At 41.1% G+C, this 14469-nt stretch overlaps 1 protein-coding gene across 3 annotated transcripts in view; it reads left to right on the forward strand.

Annotated features, from left to right (window-relative positions):
• KYNU (kynureninase) overlaps positions 1-14469 on the forward strand; it is a 76285-nt gene that overhangs the window by 20377 nt on the left and 41439 nt on the right. For all 3 annotated transcript variants that reach the window (XM_069735344.1, XM_069735346.1, XM_069735345.1), the window contains exons 5-8: positions 3295-3356; positions 7283-7354; positions 9249-9323; positions 13268-13414. In XM_069735344.1, coding sequence (XP_069591445.1) covers positions 3295-3356; positions 7283-7354; positions 9249-9323; positions 13268-13414 — 356 coding nt within the window. The remainder of the gene's footprint in view (positions 1-3294; positions 3357-7282; positions 7355-9248; positions 9324-13267; positions 13415-14469) is intronic.

Genomic DNA, 14469 nt, shown 5'->3' on the forward strand with positions numbered 1-14469 from the left:
GTAGTATATAGCAGCCCACGTAGTATATAGCACAGCCCACGTAGTATATAGCAGCGCAGCCCACGTAGTATATAGCAGCGCAGCCCACGTAGTATATAGCAGCGCAGCCCACGTAGTATATAGCAGCGCAGCCCACGTAGTATATAGCTGCGCAGCCCACGTAGTATATAGCAGCGAAGCCCACATAGTATATAGCAGCGCAGCCCACGTAGTATATAGCAGCGCAGCCCACGTAGTATATAGCAGCGCAGCCCACGTAGTATATAGCAGCGCAGCCCACATAGTATATAGCAGCGCAGCCCACGTAGTATATAGCAGTGCAGCCTACGTAGTATATAGCAGCGCAGCCCACGTAGTATATAGCAGGGCAGCCAACATAGTATATAGCAGCGCAGCCCACATAGTATATAGCAGCGCAGCCCACGTAGTATATAGCAGCACAGCCCACGTAGTATATAGCAGCGCACCCCACGTAGTATATAGCAGCGCCACTCACTCAGGCACTGGTAGGACTAGGAGCTCCTCCTGAATCTGCCTCATAACTTTAGCAGTACGGCAGCCAGCCAGAGGCGGAGAGCAGAGCAGAGAACGTGCTCTCTCCGCCCACAATGTCACACTGGCTGCCTTCTCTTAACCCCTATGTGCCTGCCTGGCTGCACTGACTGAGTGAGAAGATGCTTGTGTCAGAGCTGGCACATAGGGGTTAAGAGAACGCAGCCAGCAGTGACTTTGTGGGCGGAGAGAGCATGTTATCTCCTGCTCTGCTCTCCCAGCTGTATCTATGACAGCGTGAGTGGGCCCCCCTCTCTCCCCAGGGCCCCGGCATTTGCCCAGGTGCGCCGGGTGCTGACGCCGGCCCTGTATGGGACAACTGAGATCCAGAAATCTAGAATGAAGGTTTGGCAGGAACTTGGTTTTCCGCCCAGCTGACTGGAGTTCTTTTGATACTCTTCACTGCTCATTGACTTTGGTTTGATGTGCAATCTGAGATTATATCACTCAAAACGGTGAGTGTGACATTCTGAACTGGTCATCACTTGGGTGTGTAGGACATCTCATAGATCTATCTAGGCACTAAAATATAGTCTATGAGGTGCCAGTATTTGCATCTAGGATGCATCCAAGTTGTCTTCAGGCTGTCTTTCTACTGGAAGATGGTGTTAGTGATGGCAAATTGTTTCTTTGTGCATAACTCTAGAAAAATCGCAGTGCAGTTTCTGAAGTCGTATTTGCCAAATACTTCTATCCAGGCCATCAAATTTTTGCCTACTCTGGAGTTAAACTCACCATAAATGAGAACCATATCATCAGCAGGGGCATTATGGTTAGTCTATGCAAGATTGCAGAGAACGTGTCCTTATCTGCAGGGTCAGCTTGTTCCATAGTAGGAGGCAGATGGAAATTATGCAGTCAGAGTGTCCTGTTTGCATGGTGTCACGTTAGTGATAGCATGTGCACTTTACTTTCTATTTTATTTGCACTACATGAGTTTTTTTGCACCTTTACATTGCCTTATTGCACTGAGGCTCTTGTGCACTGGCACGTTATGTTTTTCATGGGACAACCTGTGCAATAGCTTCATACTTTATCTGATCAGTGTCATTGGGGTACTAGCTTATTATGCCCTTCTATTGGACAACTTATATAATGGCATTTATATCCATCTGACCACATGGGCTTGGACTCATCCCACCGAATGCCCGTAATCGTTTCCTGTGGGCAGAACAGAGCTCAGATAATGTAGGGTGACGGTACCACAGTTCACTCTGGTATAACTTTATTTGGTCACTAATAGTTAACAGTATATATGGTGCAAATCACAGAGTCTCATCCTTCTGCTCTCTTACCTGAGATAAGAACCTCCGTGATTTTGCGGCATCCAGGGCCAACTACACAACCAACAGCACCCCGCTTTGGCTGAGCACCCACTGAGAGGAGGTAGCATCAAGCATAGGCAGCGGACCAAGCACAGCAACATAAGTGACCAGGTGACCAGATTGTCTCAACCTGGATTAGCCAGACTAATTTGTGGACTCAGTGTTGGGCAGTGGAGCAGTTCTGTAATCCATCAGCTGAAATGACAGTCCCTAGGGTAAAGTCCCTTAGAATTACACCGGTGACAGGAGCAGGTCCCTTTTTATAATCCTGACCTCCCATTTCAGGGCATTGTGTCCCACAGGATTGAGGATAGATAATTAATCATGGCGGTTCTATCATTGTTCCCTTGTTCAATTAAACTGCATAATTGTCCTCCAAATGATGCAGACTAAGTACACCGCAGGGGGCTGATGCAATCCGTAATCAGCAGGCATTCCACAAATTAACAATCAAAAAGGGGCACCAGACAGACTCACTTGAAACAATGGCTTATGTCCCTTGATTTACTGAACAAGGGAATAGTTTGGCATAATTAAGAATAGCTCACCTCCTCACAAGTGGTCAGATTTTCCTCCTTGACGCTGAGTCGTCGCACAAAGTATTAATTAAATTTCAGTAAGCGAATTCAATACTTTTCCCTGTGTCATTTCTCTTTGTTACACGTGACTTAATTTATGGACATCTATGGTTTGATTTCTTTGCCTGTTTGGATTGTATGAGTTGTTAACGACATCTGGTGAGAATTTTATGTCAATAGCACCTTTTAAAAATATTATGTAGAAAATTAGATTCATTGACATCCATGAAGATACAACTGTGCATGTGCAGGATTTCAGAAAAGCTTGGGCGTGGATGACGACAAACTTGACTTCTAAGTACAGGATCTCCAACTCCTTGACTTTACCCCAGTGATTTACTCATGTCGTTGGCATCATTTAAGCATTTTTTAAATCAAAATTAGACCACCAATGGGGCTAGGAAACATTATTACAGAAAATACTAGTGCAGCACTGGATGGTAGTAAAGACTGTGCAGCACATCACTGCACACTGTGATAGATTGTAATATAATCAGAACCTTGTGATTACACGTGCCTCCATCTTGCTGTTGTCTTTGATTGGAATTCCTATTTCCATGTGTTCAACTTTGAAATGCAATTTGTATGAATTCAGCTGGAAAATAACGATAGCCATAAATCAGCCTCTCGTTCCCTGCGACTACTTCATTATCTGATCACCAAATGAGAGAAATAAATAGACTCTCGTTTTTATTCAGGTGGAACATTCAAATTGTGTTTACTTTCCCAGATTATGGAAAGTCATCGTCTCTTTCACTGTAGAATTTTTTTTTTTTTTTGTGCTAACCAAAATTATTGGACAATAAAATGGCTGAGATTTCATTCATGTTTCTTTGCAGGTGCCAAAGCCGGAGAGGTGGCGTTAATGAATGGACTAACTGTTAATTTGCATCTTCAGATGGTGAGTCCTTTCTCCTGAGCTCGGGTTTGTCTACTTTCCATTGCAGATTTCGCTTATCTATTATGCATGTTCGCACTAGGAACAGCATTACTTTCCCTTTCAAGAAATTGTTTTCTTGTAAATCATGAAGATGTGGAACAATAATCATCTCCATTCTCCGACGCTGCTGCTTTTGAGATTTTTCATACCCCAGCAAGTTTTCTCTGATACTGAAGACATTTTGCATACAATCCAAGCTACTTATAGCTTTTTGCAAATTTGTCCATTTTGTCTGCCAGTGAGCCATACCGCCCAAAATTGCAAAGCAAATCCAGTTTCATAATTTATCAAGAAGGATCTTTCTTCTCTGCTCTTTGTTGACCCCTTCTGAGTAATGAAATTTGCACAAATTTCCAAGAAGAAAGGGGGCAGGGAAATAACCAACTAATTTTGGGCTTCAAAAGTGTTTGGACAAAATCAACTTAAAAGTTAAATGCTATGCTGCTACCCAGGGAAAGCATCCAACATTCCCTACACAATATAGGGAGCCATCAGCTTACCAATGATAATGTGGCACCCCAGGAGTCCGGGTACCACAGTAGTGCTGTCTTCCTCACGGGGAGAAGAGTGCGATGTCTGGAGACAAGTGGGATGTCTTTTGGTAGGTTTACACACACAAAACACTTTCCATTTCCAGGCCAGGAGGGGGAGCTCAAAACCCTGTTTTAGGGCAGCTTCCCTCAATAAAGATCCTGGTTTGGAGGCGGAGGGAGGTCAGTTTGTAGCAGGAGTCTGTGTGCAAGGACAGACAGGAGTGGGGCACAGAGGAAAGAGAGAGCTCCAGAAGGCCATGAGCAGGCCTCTGAAGAGTACCAGTGCATGAATCCGGGTACCGGGAGCCCGAGGCTTTTGTGGATTATAAAACACAGAGCAGAACCGGAGGGTATTGTTCTACAAGGACTTCGCCCATAATTACCTGTGGCATAGCAGCACCTAGGAGCTTGGAGTCAACAAGAACAGACCCTAGTTCACACGGCCCGAGCTTTCTGCCATACAGGTACCTGTCCTAGGACAGCAGAACGATTAAAGACCTTGTTGAGACACTTAGTGGCAGCAGGGACTTAGAGACAGAAAGCGCAGAGTGGTAGGCTCCCACCAGACTTACCCACGGGTCGTAGCCTCCGTAACATCCCCCTGTGAATCGCAGGGCCCGGTAAAAAAATAATGGCTCCTCTATAAATGTAGACACTCACAATTGGTGTCACCTTTCAGTGTAAATATTATCTTCCTTTTTATTCTCTATCCTGGCCAGACCACCACGATGATGACCATCATTGGTTCCTCACATCTGCAACCCAGGAACGGATGAGCGCATGACCGCAAATTTGAGATTTGAATACATGCGGTCAAATGCCGACTAGACGTGCATGACTTCCACCAATACAAGTGAATTGAGTGAGGCTGGACACATCTAGTTTGAATGTGGTCGGAAGTATGAAAATCGCATACTTTACGTTGCGACTGTAGATTATTGCCCCAAACCTGGGCAACCCCTTTAAATTAATACAGACGCTTAAATATATGGAGACCCCCCAGATCAAACCCATAAATTAAACTCTGCAAACAATTGCAAACATTGGATCCACTAAGCCATTAAAATCCCAAGACAAGACCACTAAGCAAACACATACTCCAGAACTGACCCCAGACCAACCCCCTAAATAAGTACAGACCCCAGAGAAGAACCCTACACTTACACAGCCACTTATACTTTCCTCCTCTGCTGCTGTGCTCTGACTTTTGGACCCGTACAGAGATGATCATGCAGCCAAATGCCTGCAGGTCCTTCAGCGCAACAGTGGCAGGACCTGGACACATACGATGGTCATGCAACGTCATCTTTGCAGGGTTTAAGTAGTTTTGCTGCCCTTTATAAAAAGGTATTTATTTTGCAGTTATTAGTATCAAAATTTGTGACAATAATATAATGTGAATTACAGTAAATTGGTGGAACATGCTAAAGTTGCCTTCTTCTCTCTATGCCCCTATATGTATGAACGTAAAATTTGGAGCCCTATATCAGAAAAACAAAACCTGGAACACTATAAAGATATATTAATACATTGATCAGCACAGAATATAGTCTACATACTCCATAAAAATGGAAGAGAAAAATGTCCATCATACTCACATTTTAGGAAACACCTGTCTTTATTTTCCGGAGTGAAGTTCCAACACTGCTGACCAACCAGAAGTATCCAATGCAAGAGAAAGGTGGACGGGCACATCCAATAATAAAACATCTCCACGCTTTATTCCAAACATATATCTTTAAAAAATCCACACAAGGATGATGTGGTGCAGGCACCGCTCCGACATGACATGACTGAGCATGCTCTAAGCATGTCATACTCTATCACTAAGGGTGCAGTAGGCATAAGAAACGGGTTAGAGCGGTTCCTGCACCACATCATCCTTGTATGGATTTTTAAAGATATGTATTTGGAATAAAGCTAGAATATTTTTGTTATTGGATGTGCCTGTCCACCTATTTTTTGCACTGGATATTCTATATACATTATATATATATAGAATGCATTTGTCATTTTTAGATGGTTGGCATCCAGGTGATTGAGAGTTGGTGAACTGAGCATGGCGCTGAAAAAGTTCAGCCATACCCATGCCCTATTTGCAGAACCATGTCCCCTTCACAAATCATCTCTTTCGTTCCCTTCGTTCTCCATGTTTTCATCTCTGCCTCTTCATGTGGGAATAATCCATCCAGGTTTACTGAATTTTGTGTGGTCCTCAATGGTCCTGGAAGGTTTACAGATTCTCCTAGAAGCATGCAATCAATCAGAAATAAAGGTACACCAGGTCCGTATATATATATATATCAAAAGACATATCAAATTTTATTAGTTGCAATAATGGAAGAAGTATTTTAGTTGATAAACATACAAAAAAGTGGGAAACCACAAAATGGTATCACAATCCCAAAATGATGTGCAACAACAGATTTATATATGATAGTTTCAATCAATTCCACAAGTGTCTAGCATGTCCATCATCTGCTGGTATCCTAATTATAAACCATGTCATCATATAAAAAATGATCATCATATAGGAAAAGATAACCAGCAAAAGGTGCACTCATGAAATCATAGCAGAGGGAGCAATCTCAAATACATATCGTTACCTGGAATGTGTGGCCACAGCCCCGACGTACGTTTCGGCATGCTGTCTTCTTCCTAGATTTATGGGTGCTCCCTTTTTTTCCAGGAGTCTCTTGGATGATAGAAACTTGATTCCAGCTCACCCAGGTGCTCTATGCTCTTCCACCTGGGGCTCAGACACCGGCCTCGCCTTGGCCTCACATCAAGGAAAATAGAAAATATTGGAGTCTGTCTCAACAGGACTGAATTTTCCTTTTCTTTTTTTTTAAAAAAATATGGTGCATACAAAAGAAACATTTACATGGTCAACATGACCCAGTCGATGCGTTTTGACTGCACTCATGTCATGAGTAAGACTGCCTAGGGCAGTCAAAACACGTCAACTGGGTCTTGTCGACCATGTAAGGTTTTCTTTTGTATGCACCATATTTTCTTTTGAAAAATAAAAATAAAAGTAAAATCCAGTCCTGTTGAGCCGGACTCCAATTTTTGGATGATTGGGGGAGTTCACAAATATGGTTTAGAAGTCGCTACAAGGTTTAAAAATAATGAAATTTAACTTTACATATTTGTCCTGAAAATTACAAGGAATGTGAAATATCTTTATCCAGTTTTCTAACATTCTACGCAGAGTCGATGACATGTGAATTATTCAATCTGCATGATAACATGAACCATGTTTTTCAGATAGCCTTTAATGACGGCATTACTATGGATGCTGGATAAAATCTCGTGTATTCAGCATTTTTGTCTCGGGTTTGTGTTTTGCAGTTATCCTTTTACAAACCAACAAAAACTCGCCATAAGATTCTTCTTGAAGCTAAAGCCTTTCCGTCGGACCATGTAAGGAGCCACCTACCGATCTACTAATTAGCCATTATTGGACATATTTTTGTATAATTTCTGTGGTGATTATCTTCTTTTCATAGTAAATCCACCTTTCCATATTCTATAGGGCTCTATTTATTCCAGCTCAATAGAAAAGCACACATTACACATCACAATTGGATTTGCTCATTGATTTCAGGCTATTTCTCGAAGCCATTGGTAGCTGAGATCTGCACAAGTCGTACATTGCTGACAATTACTCATGATGTTTTTAATGCCCAATGTAAAATCAATACAGCGCGTGAGGGTTCAAAATGTCATCTATTTATACAGCAGCAAAACAATTGCCAGGCTCGCAGGTGAAAGCGCTCCTGGATCTGTCGATAGGAGTCTTTTCCTATATTTGGACTGCTGACTCTCGCTAGCTCAATTTTACAAGTGTTTTAAAGAAAATAAAAGAAATATTCCCATTCATCCATTGAACACACACACAGCTGACTTTTGTTTCATGCTTTCTGCACTTTTAAACTTTGCTGTATAGACTCGGACAGAATCAGCAGAGCAATCTCACTTTTCAAATCATTGTTCTGCTGAATGCCTGTATAAAGCTGGAAAGCAACAATATACCCACAGCTAAATCTCTGCCTGATGTGTAGAGTAAGAGTTTATTTTGGAACATGGGCTGGCTTGGATGTATACTATATTTTATCACATGGAGTTTTTCTCTCCTCTCCGCCCTCTCCAGGGTTGTCACATGTTTCCATATGTAAAAACAATGACGTCAGGTTAGAACTTTGCATTCTACTTACATAAAGCTGGACAAATCCTTTAGAAAGTGTCATGACTCTGGATGGGCTGGTTCTGGCTCCTTCCTGGTCAGGTCTGGGGTAAATTAGTCCACGTCTCTTTTGGTTCTGGGGCGGCTATTTAATGCTGGTAGTTCCTAGGTTCTGAGTCGGTTATACTTCCGTCTATTCGGTTTGAAATAGCTGACCCAGGTTATTTGTCTGTGATCGTTGTGCCTCTGTGCGTGTGCCTTGCTTTGTATGACCCAGTTTGCCCCCAGACTACTGCCTGATTTCTGCTTGGTACTTCTCTGTCTGTCCTGGCTTTTTGACCCTTTGGCTTGTCTCTGACTAATTTGCAATTTAATGCTGGTAGTTCCTGGGTTCTGAGTCGGTTATACTTCCGTCTATTCTGTTTGAGATAGCTGACCCAGGTTATTTGTCTGTAATCGTTGTGCCTCTGTGCGTGTGCCTTGCTTTGTATGACCTGGTTTGCCCCTGACTACTGCCCCTGTTTCCTGCTTGGTATTTCTCTGTCTGTCTTGGCTTTTTGACCCTTTGGCTTGTCTCTGACTAATTTGCTGATTTGCCCCTTAGTACTTCGCTCCCGTCTGGCTCCCGGCCCTTGGCTTGTCCTTTGACTACGTCTCTGTCTTAGTACTCTGTGTCCTGTGTTTTTTGGTAGATCCTCCATTCTCGAGCGGTAGCTCCGCTCCCTTCATCCCTGCAGTGATCACGTGACCTGCCTAGTTCAAGTCCTGTGGGCACTGCGGGCCTTATTCCTCCCTCTCCCTGCGCTCCCACTAGCGCCCCCTTAGGCTGCCTCTCTGTGACACCAGGCAGCATCATTACAGAAAGGAGGCCACGTCATAGCCTCCTTCCCATAGGAAACAGTCTCTGCTCACGTCTGATAGTTCGTTACTGTGTATCAGGAGCACAAATCTTCCCACTGTTCCAAAAATAAAGCAAATTTCGGGTATGTTATTCAGCGTAGATTCATTGTAGCTAACTTCATGAGTAAGACTGTTAGCGTAACGGAAGCTTATCTGTAGCTGCTTTATGTGGTAGCTAAAAGTTTTAGTTTGTTGCTCCATCTCTAAACGGAATATTGTGTCTTCTTGCAGTACGCTGTTGAATCCCAAATCCGGTTGCACGGGCTCGATGTGGAGACCAGCATGCTCCTAGTCCATCCCCGCAAGGTTTGAACCAAGAGACATTTTTATTTTTGTGTTTCTGTTCCGAAGTTTTAATTTATTCTTTATCTTTCATGTTTCTTTCTTTTTCGTTTATAGTTTTTTTTTAATATATTTATTTCAAAGGTTTGTATAAAATCAAGGGAACAAGCTAACAATGTAGCGTTTGATAGCCGAGGTCCGGATGAGCATAGTACACAGATGCGAGTCCCTTTGCGACTTACAAAAATGGATGCTATCATTATTATGCTGGGTTCCAAGTTAATTACACTCTGGGGAAAAATGAAAGCCTCGCGCTAAGGGAGAGCAGCACTTTACGTTTAATTATAACTCTTTTCAATGCCTTATAATTAGCAATCATATGAAAAAAGGATGTGGGCAAATGTCAAGGTGTCGTTTGAAGCGCGGCCTCCTACTACATTAAAACAATCTTTCATTTAAGAGAAACCTTTACTCTATCAGTGCTTCCGACTCGTACTCTAGTGCCCCTGAATGTCAAGACAGTTTTGTTTTTATAACCTAAGTCGCTCTAATATCTCTTTTTTTATATATATAATATAAGTAATTTCTTTTAAATCTTTATAGCGGACGACTCTTTGAATTTTTTTTTAAAAGAAGCTTCAAAATCCCTGCATAGACATAGAATTAAAAGCTAAAATTGAGTCTGCCTCCAGCCACCACTAGAGGGAGCATAAGAGTTTAATGTATACTGGTGCAGTATTGAGTTCTATGAAGAAGCAGTATACGATACGCTCTTCAGCCCCCTCTTGTGGTGACTGCTGGCGCACAAAATCATTATGATAATGCAGAATATTTAGAGTTCTGTATAAAGAAAGTAGAACCTTAACCGATGTAATGATATATGAATAAAATAATCATCACAAAATGTTAAATCTAAAAATGATCGGAGAGGAGCAAATATCCCATAATTTGATTTGGGCAGATTGGCTCAATTATGGCTGGCAAATTTATATTACTCCCAATAAATAAGATCCATATTGAGCCTGCCCCAATTTGAACTCACCTTTCGTCATATGTTCTGCTTCCTCTACCTCTGCCGGAGCACTGGACATCTTCTCTGGTGTTTTTTTTTTCATCCATGACCATTTGCTTTATTCTGGTGCTAAGGTTATTCTGTGGCTTTATATTGACATCACCCAGCCAGGTTGGAGGGGATAACACAGGTCATGACATATGTCAGTCCCAACGTCCATCATGAGTCAGTGACGCTAATCACAAGTCTTGGTATGGCTATTGTGTCTTAAAGGGAACCTGTCACCTGAATTTGGCGGGACAGGTTTGCGGTCATAGGGGCGGGGTTTTCAGGTGTTTGATTCACCCTTTCCTTATCCGCTGGCTGCATGCTGGATGCAATATTGGGTTGAAGTTCATGCTGTGTCCCCTGTAGTACACGCCTGCGCAAGGCAATCTTTACAGGTTCCCTTTAATGGAGCAATGGAAGAAAAGAGAACCACCTGCGTGGAAATGCAATCTCGTTGAAAATTGCAAAACAGCTCACAATAAACAGAATAAAGTTTTTTGGTTAGTTTTAATCCAAACTTATCGCCAAACCAGAGGACCCATAGAACTGCAAATACCCCTTTTAGAAAACTCGTCAATTCTTCCAATATGTCTGTTTTAGCCAATACATTCCCCACGAAATAACAATAATTGATCACATTTTTATAAAATTTTGCATTGTGCCGTTCCGGTGATACCCCTCCTGTAAATGTGTAAACTGACAACTTAGGCATTTGCTGAAACGCTCCGACACCGTCCATCGGAGTGTCACTGTGAACGGTGAATAATAACGCCCTGTTTTTCATTCCTTCATTCATTTCCAGGAGGGATAATAGAGGAGCCACACAAGACGTTCTAAGTAAAAAAAAAAACACTCCGACATTCTAATTTCACAGGATACGCAATTATTTAGTGAAACAAACAAGTCGGGGGAGCCGTAAGGACCTCTGTACCTTAGAAGGAAAAAGAAATGTAGCGCATGGTTCTAGAATGCGGCTTTTTCTTCCTGATAAAAAGCAACAATTTCTCACTATCGTCATCGTTAACATTTCAGAAGGTTACAATATACCCACCAGAACATACGGCACGATCCGTGCCATTTTATGTCGCTACATTTCTTTAAAGGCTACGTTCCGTAAACCTTTAACGATTGCATTAAACCGGTATAAATAACCATATACCGCCCGGCTAATTAGTCTCCCGGCACATAAACATTTTACTCCCTTTCTGCTTACGGAAGATTTACTATTTTTAAACAATTGAAACGTTGCAGTGCATCTCAGGTAAAGAGCGCACGTCCCCTCCCGGAAGATGACGACTCTGATCCAGAAAATTAGTTGCGATTTCTAAGAAAGTCAAAGCACATTCTATATTGGAGTTACGCCCTGCTCATTATCGCTAGGGATCTTTCATTTCTGCAGAGTATTTTGCTATCACTTTTTTAAAGATTGGTATTTTGTGCTGAAATCTGTAGCAGTCCGCTATTGCAAATTAATGCTGGTGAGGTGGGGGCGCTGTTGCATTGGCGAATATGTGTTTAGAGCCGTGGGGAAAAGTGGTACTGCAAGTGACCAATTATTACAATTACAACGCGAGGCTGCAAAGAACCAATTATTGTAATCGCCATTTAGAGACTTTTCCCCTAATATTCTATTTCCTATCAGTGGTACCAGAGCTCACACTTCCCCAAAGCAAATGTGAAAGGAGAACTACCAGAGGGTCTATGTTAAAACCCTTTCATTAGTTTTGAAGATCTTTCAAAATGTAACAATTTATCCCAAAGCGGCAGAAATCACGGCCCTCCTTATCAGTAGAGCTGCTGGACCTTGTCCCTATGACAAAACTTCTGTGTCAATCTCTTCTAGCAACTCTAATCTTTTCATAACAAAAATACTAAATACAACCACATTATATGTAAATAATTAATCTCTGCATATCTAATATCTAATCTATTATCTATCATCTATCTGTTATCTATCTCTCTGTTATCTATCTATTTATTATCTATCTATCTATCTATCTATTATCCATCTATCTATCTATTATCTATTTATCTTTCTATTATCTATCTATCATCTATCTATTATCTATCTATCATCTATCTATTATCTATCTATTATCTATCTATCTATTATCTATAATCTATCTATCTATTATCTATCTATTATTTATCTATTATCTATCTTTTATATATCTATAATCTACTATCTATCAATTATCATATATCTTTCTATTTATCTATTATCTATTATCTATCTATCCATCTATTATCTATCTATTATCTATTTATCTATCTTTTATCTATCTATCTATCTATCTATATCTATCTATCATCTATCTATTATCTATCTATCTATCATCTATCTATCTATATCTATCTATCATCTATCTATTATCTATCTATCTATCTATCTATCTATCATCTATCTATCTATCTATCTATCCATTATTTATCTATCTTTCTTTCTTTCTTTCTTTCTTTCTTTCTATCCATCTATTATCTATCTATTATCTATCTATCTATCTATCATCTATCTATCTATCTATCTATCTATCTATCCATTATTTATCTATCTTTCTTTCTTTCTATCCATCTATTATCTATCTATCTATCTATCTATCTTTCTATCTATCTATCATCTATTATCTTTCTATTATCTATCTATTATTTATCTTTCATCTATCTATCTATCTATCTATCTATCTATTATCTATCTATCTATTATCTATCTTTCTATCTATCTATCATCTATCTATTATCTTTCTATTATCTATCTATTATTTATCTTTCATCTATCTATCTATTATCTATCTATTATCTATCTATTATCTATCCATTATTTATCTATCTTTCTATCTATTTATCTATCTCATATAGATCTGTCTTTGTATTTTCACTATTTCTGATATTTTCCTTTCTTTCCCGTCAGGGTGAAGAGACTCTGAGGACTGAGGATATTCTGTCAGTGATAGAGCGAGAAGGAGACAGTATAGCGGTGATATTATTCAGCGGAGTACAATATTACACTGGACAATTGTTTGACCTCCCCAGAATCACAGCGGTGGGGCACAGGATGGTGAGTGCTGCACCCCCATGTGTCAGGGATCGGGGGGCGCCTTCTGCGCTAATATTGACTGTGCGCCCTGCAATCCTAGCTGCTTCCGCAGACCTTCCTCGATCCCCGCGGTGCTGACCGCAGCCTTTGTCGGCTCCTCATCCTGCACGAGGCGGATTCTCTACAATTCTGCCTCTTTATTTCTTATGATCGGCCTTCAGTGATTTGACCTTTCTGCTCTGGAGCCAAAGATAATTACGGACTAGTGACCTAGATTGGGAAAGAAAAAAAAATGTCTTTGTCGGTGCCGTGATTGCGCTGATTTATGGGCAGATGTAGCGGAGCTGAGTTTGTCACTGAAGTGTTGCTTTTGTGGATTAACCTAACTTGTGCAGCTGAAGTTCTGACTATGGTTTATAGGGCTGTTAAAGGGATTGTCCTATAAACAACATTTATTATTATCTTATAGGATCATTGGGGGTCTAAGTGCTGGGACCCCACAGATTCAGATAATTAGGAGCCCTAAGCCGTGTGACTTGTGAGCATGTGTGAACACCACTTTAGAAAGTGAGGGGTGGAGAGGTCGCACATGCTCACTACCACTCCATGTACATGGGACTTGGGGTGAGCGCCAGCTCCAGATTTATGGGGTCATTAGGCAGCAGCATCCCATTCCCTTTCCAGTTTTCTCCTAATAGCAATGTTATTTTTTTATTTTTTCTCAATAGAGTTTTATCTGTAATATCACAAAGTATTGTAAAATGATTGATCTCCTTGGAATCTACGGGCAGGACTTTGTAAACAACTTTGTTTCAAGCAAGTGATGCTCGTTCAAACTCACCTGTGGCAAGTAACAGGTGATGTTAATATGTAAATCACACCTGAAACCAGATAAAACAGGGAGAAGTTGACTCAATCTTTACATTCAAATAGAAAAAATAGAAACCGCGCTAGAGGACAGGCAGGGAAATAATGCAAGGGAGCATCAAGGACGCGATACTATCATTGGATATAACAAGCAGATTACTAGTAGGGATCATCAGATTGAGAACCCTAGGGGCTCCCATCCACCGTTA

This window comes from Ranitomeya imitator, chromosome 7 (assembly GCF_032444005.1).
Source record: "Ranitomeya imitator isolate aRanImi1 chromosome 7, aRanImi1.pri, whole genome shotgun sequence".
NCBI lineage: Eukaryota > Metazoa > Chordata > Amphibia > Anura > Dendrobatidae > Ranitomeya > Ranitomeya imitator.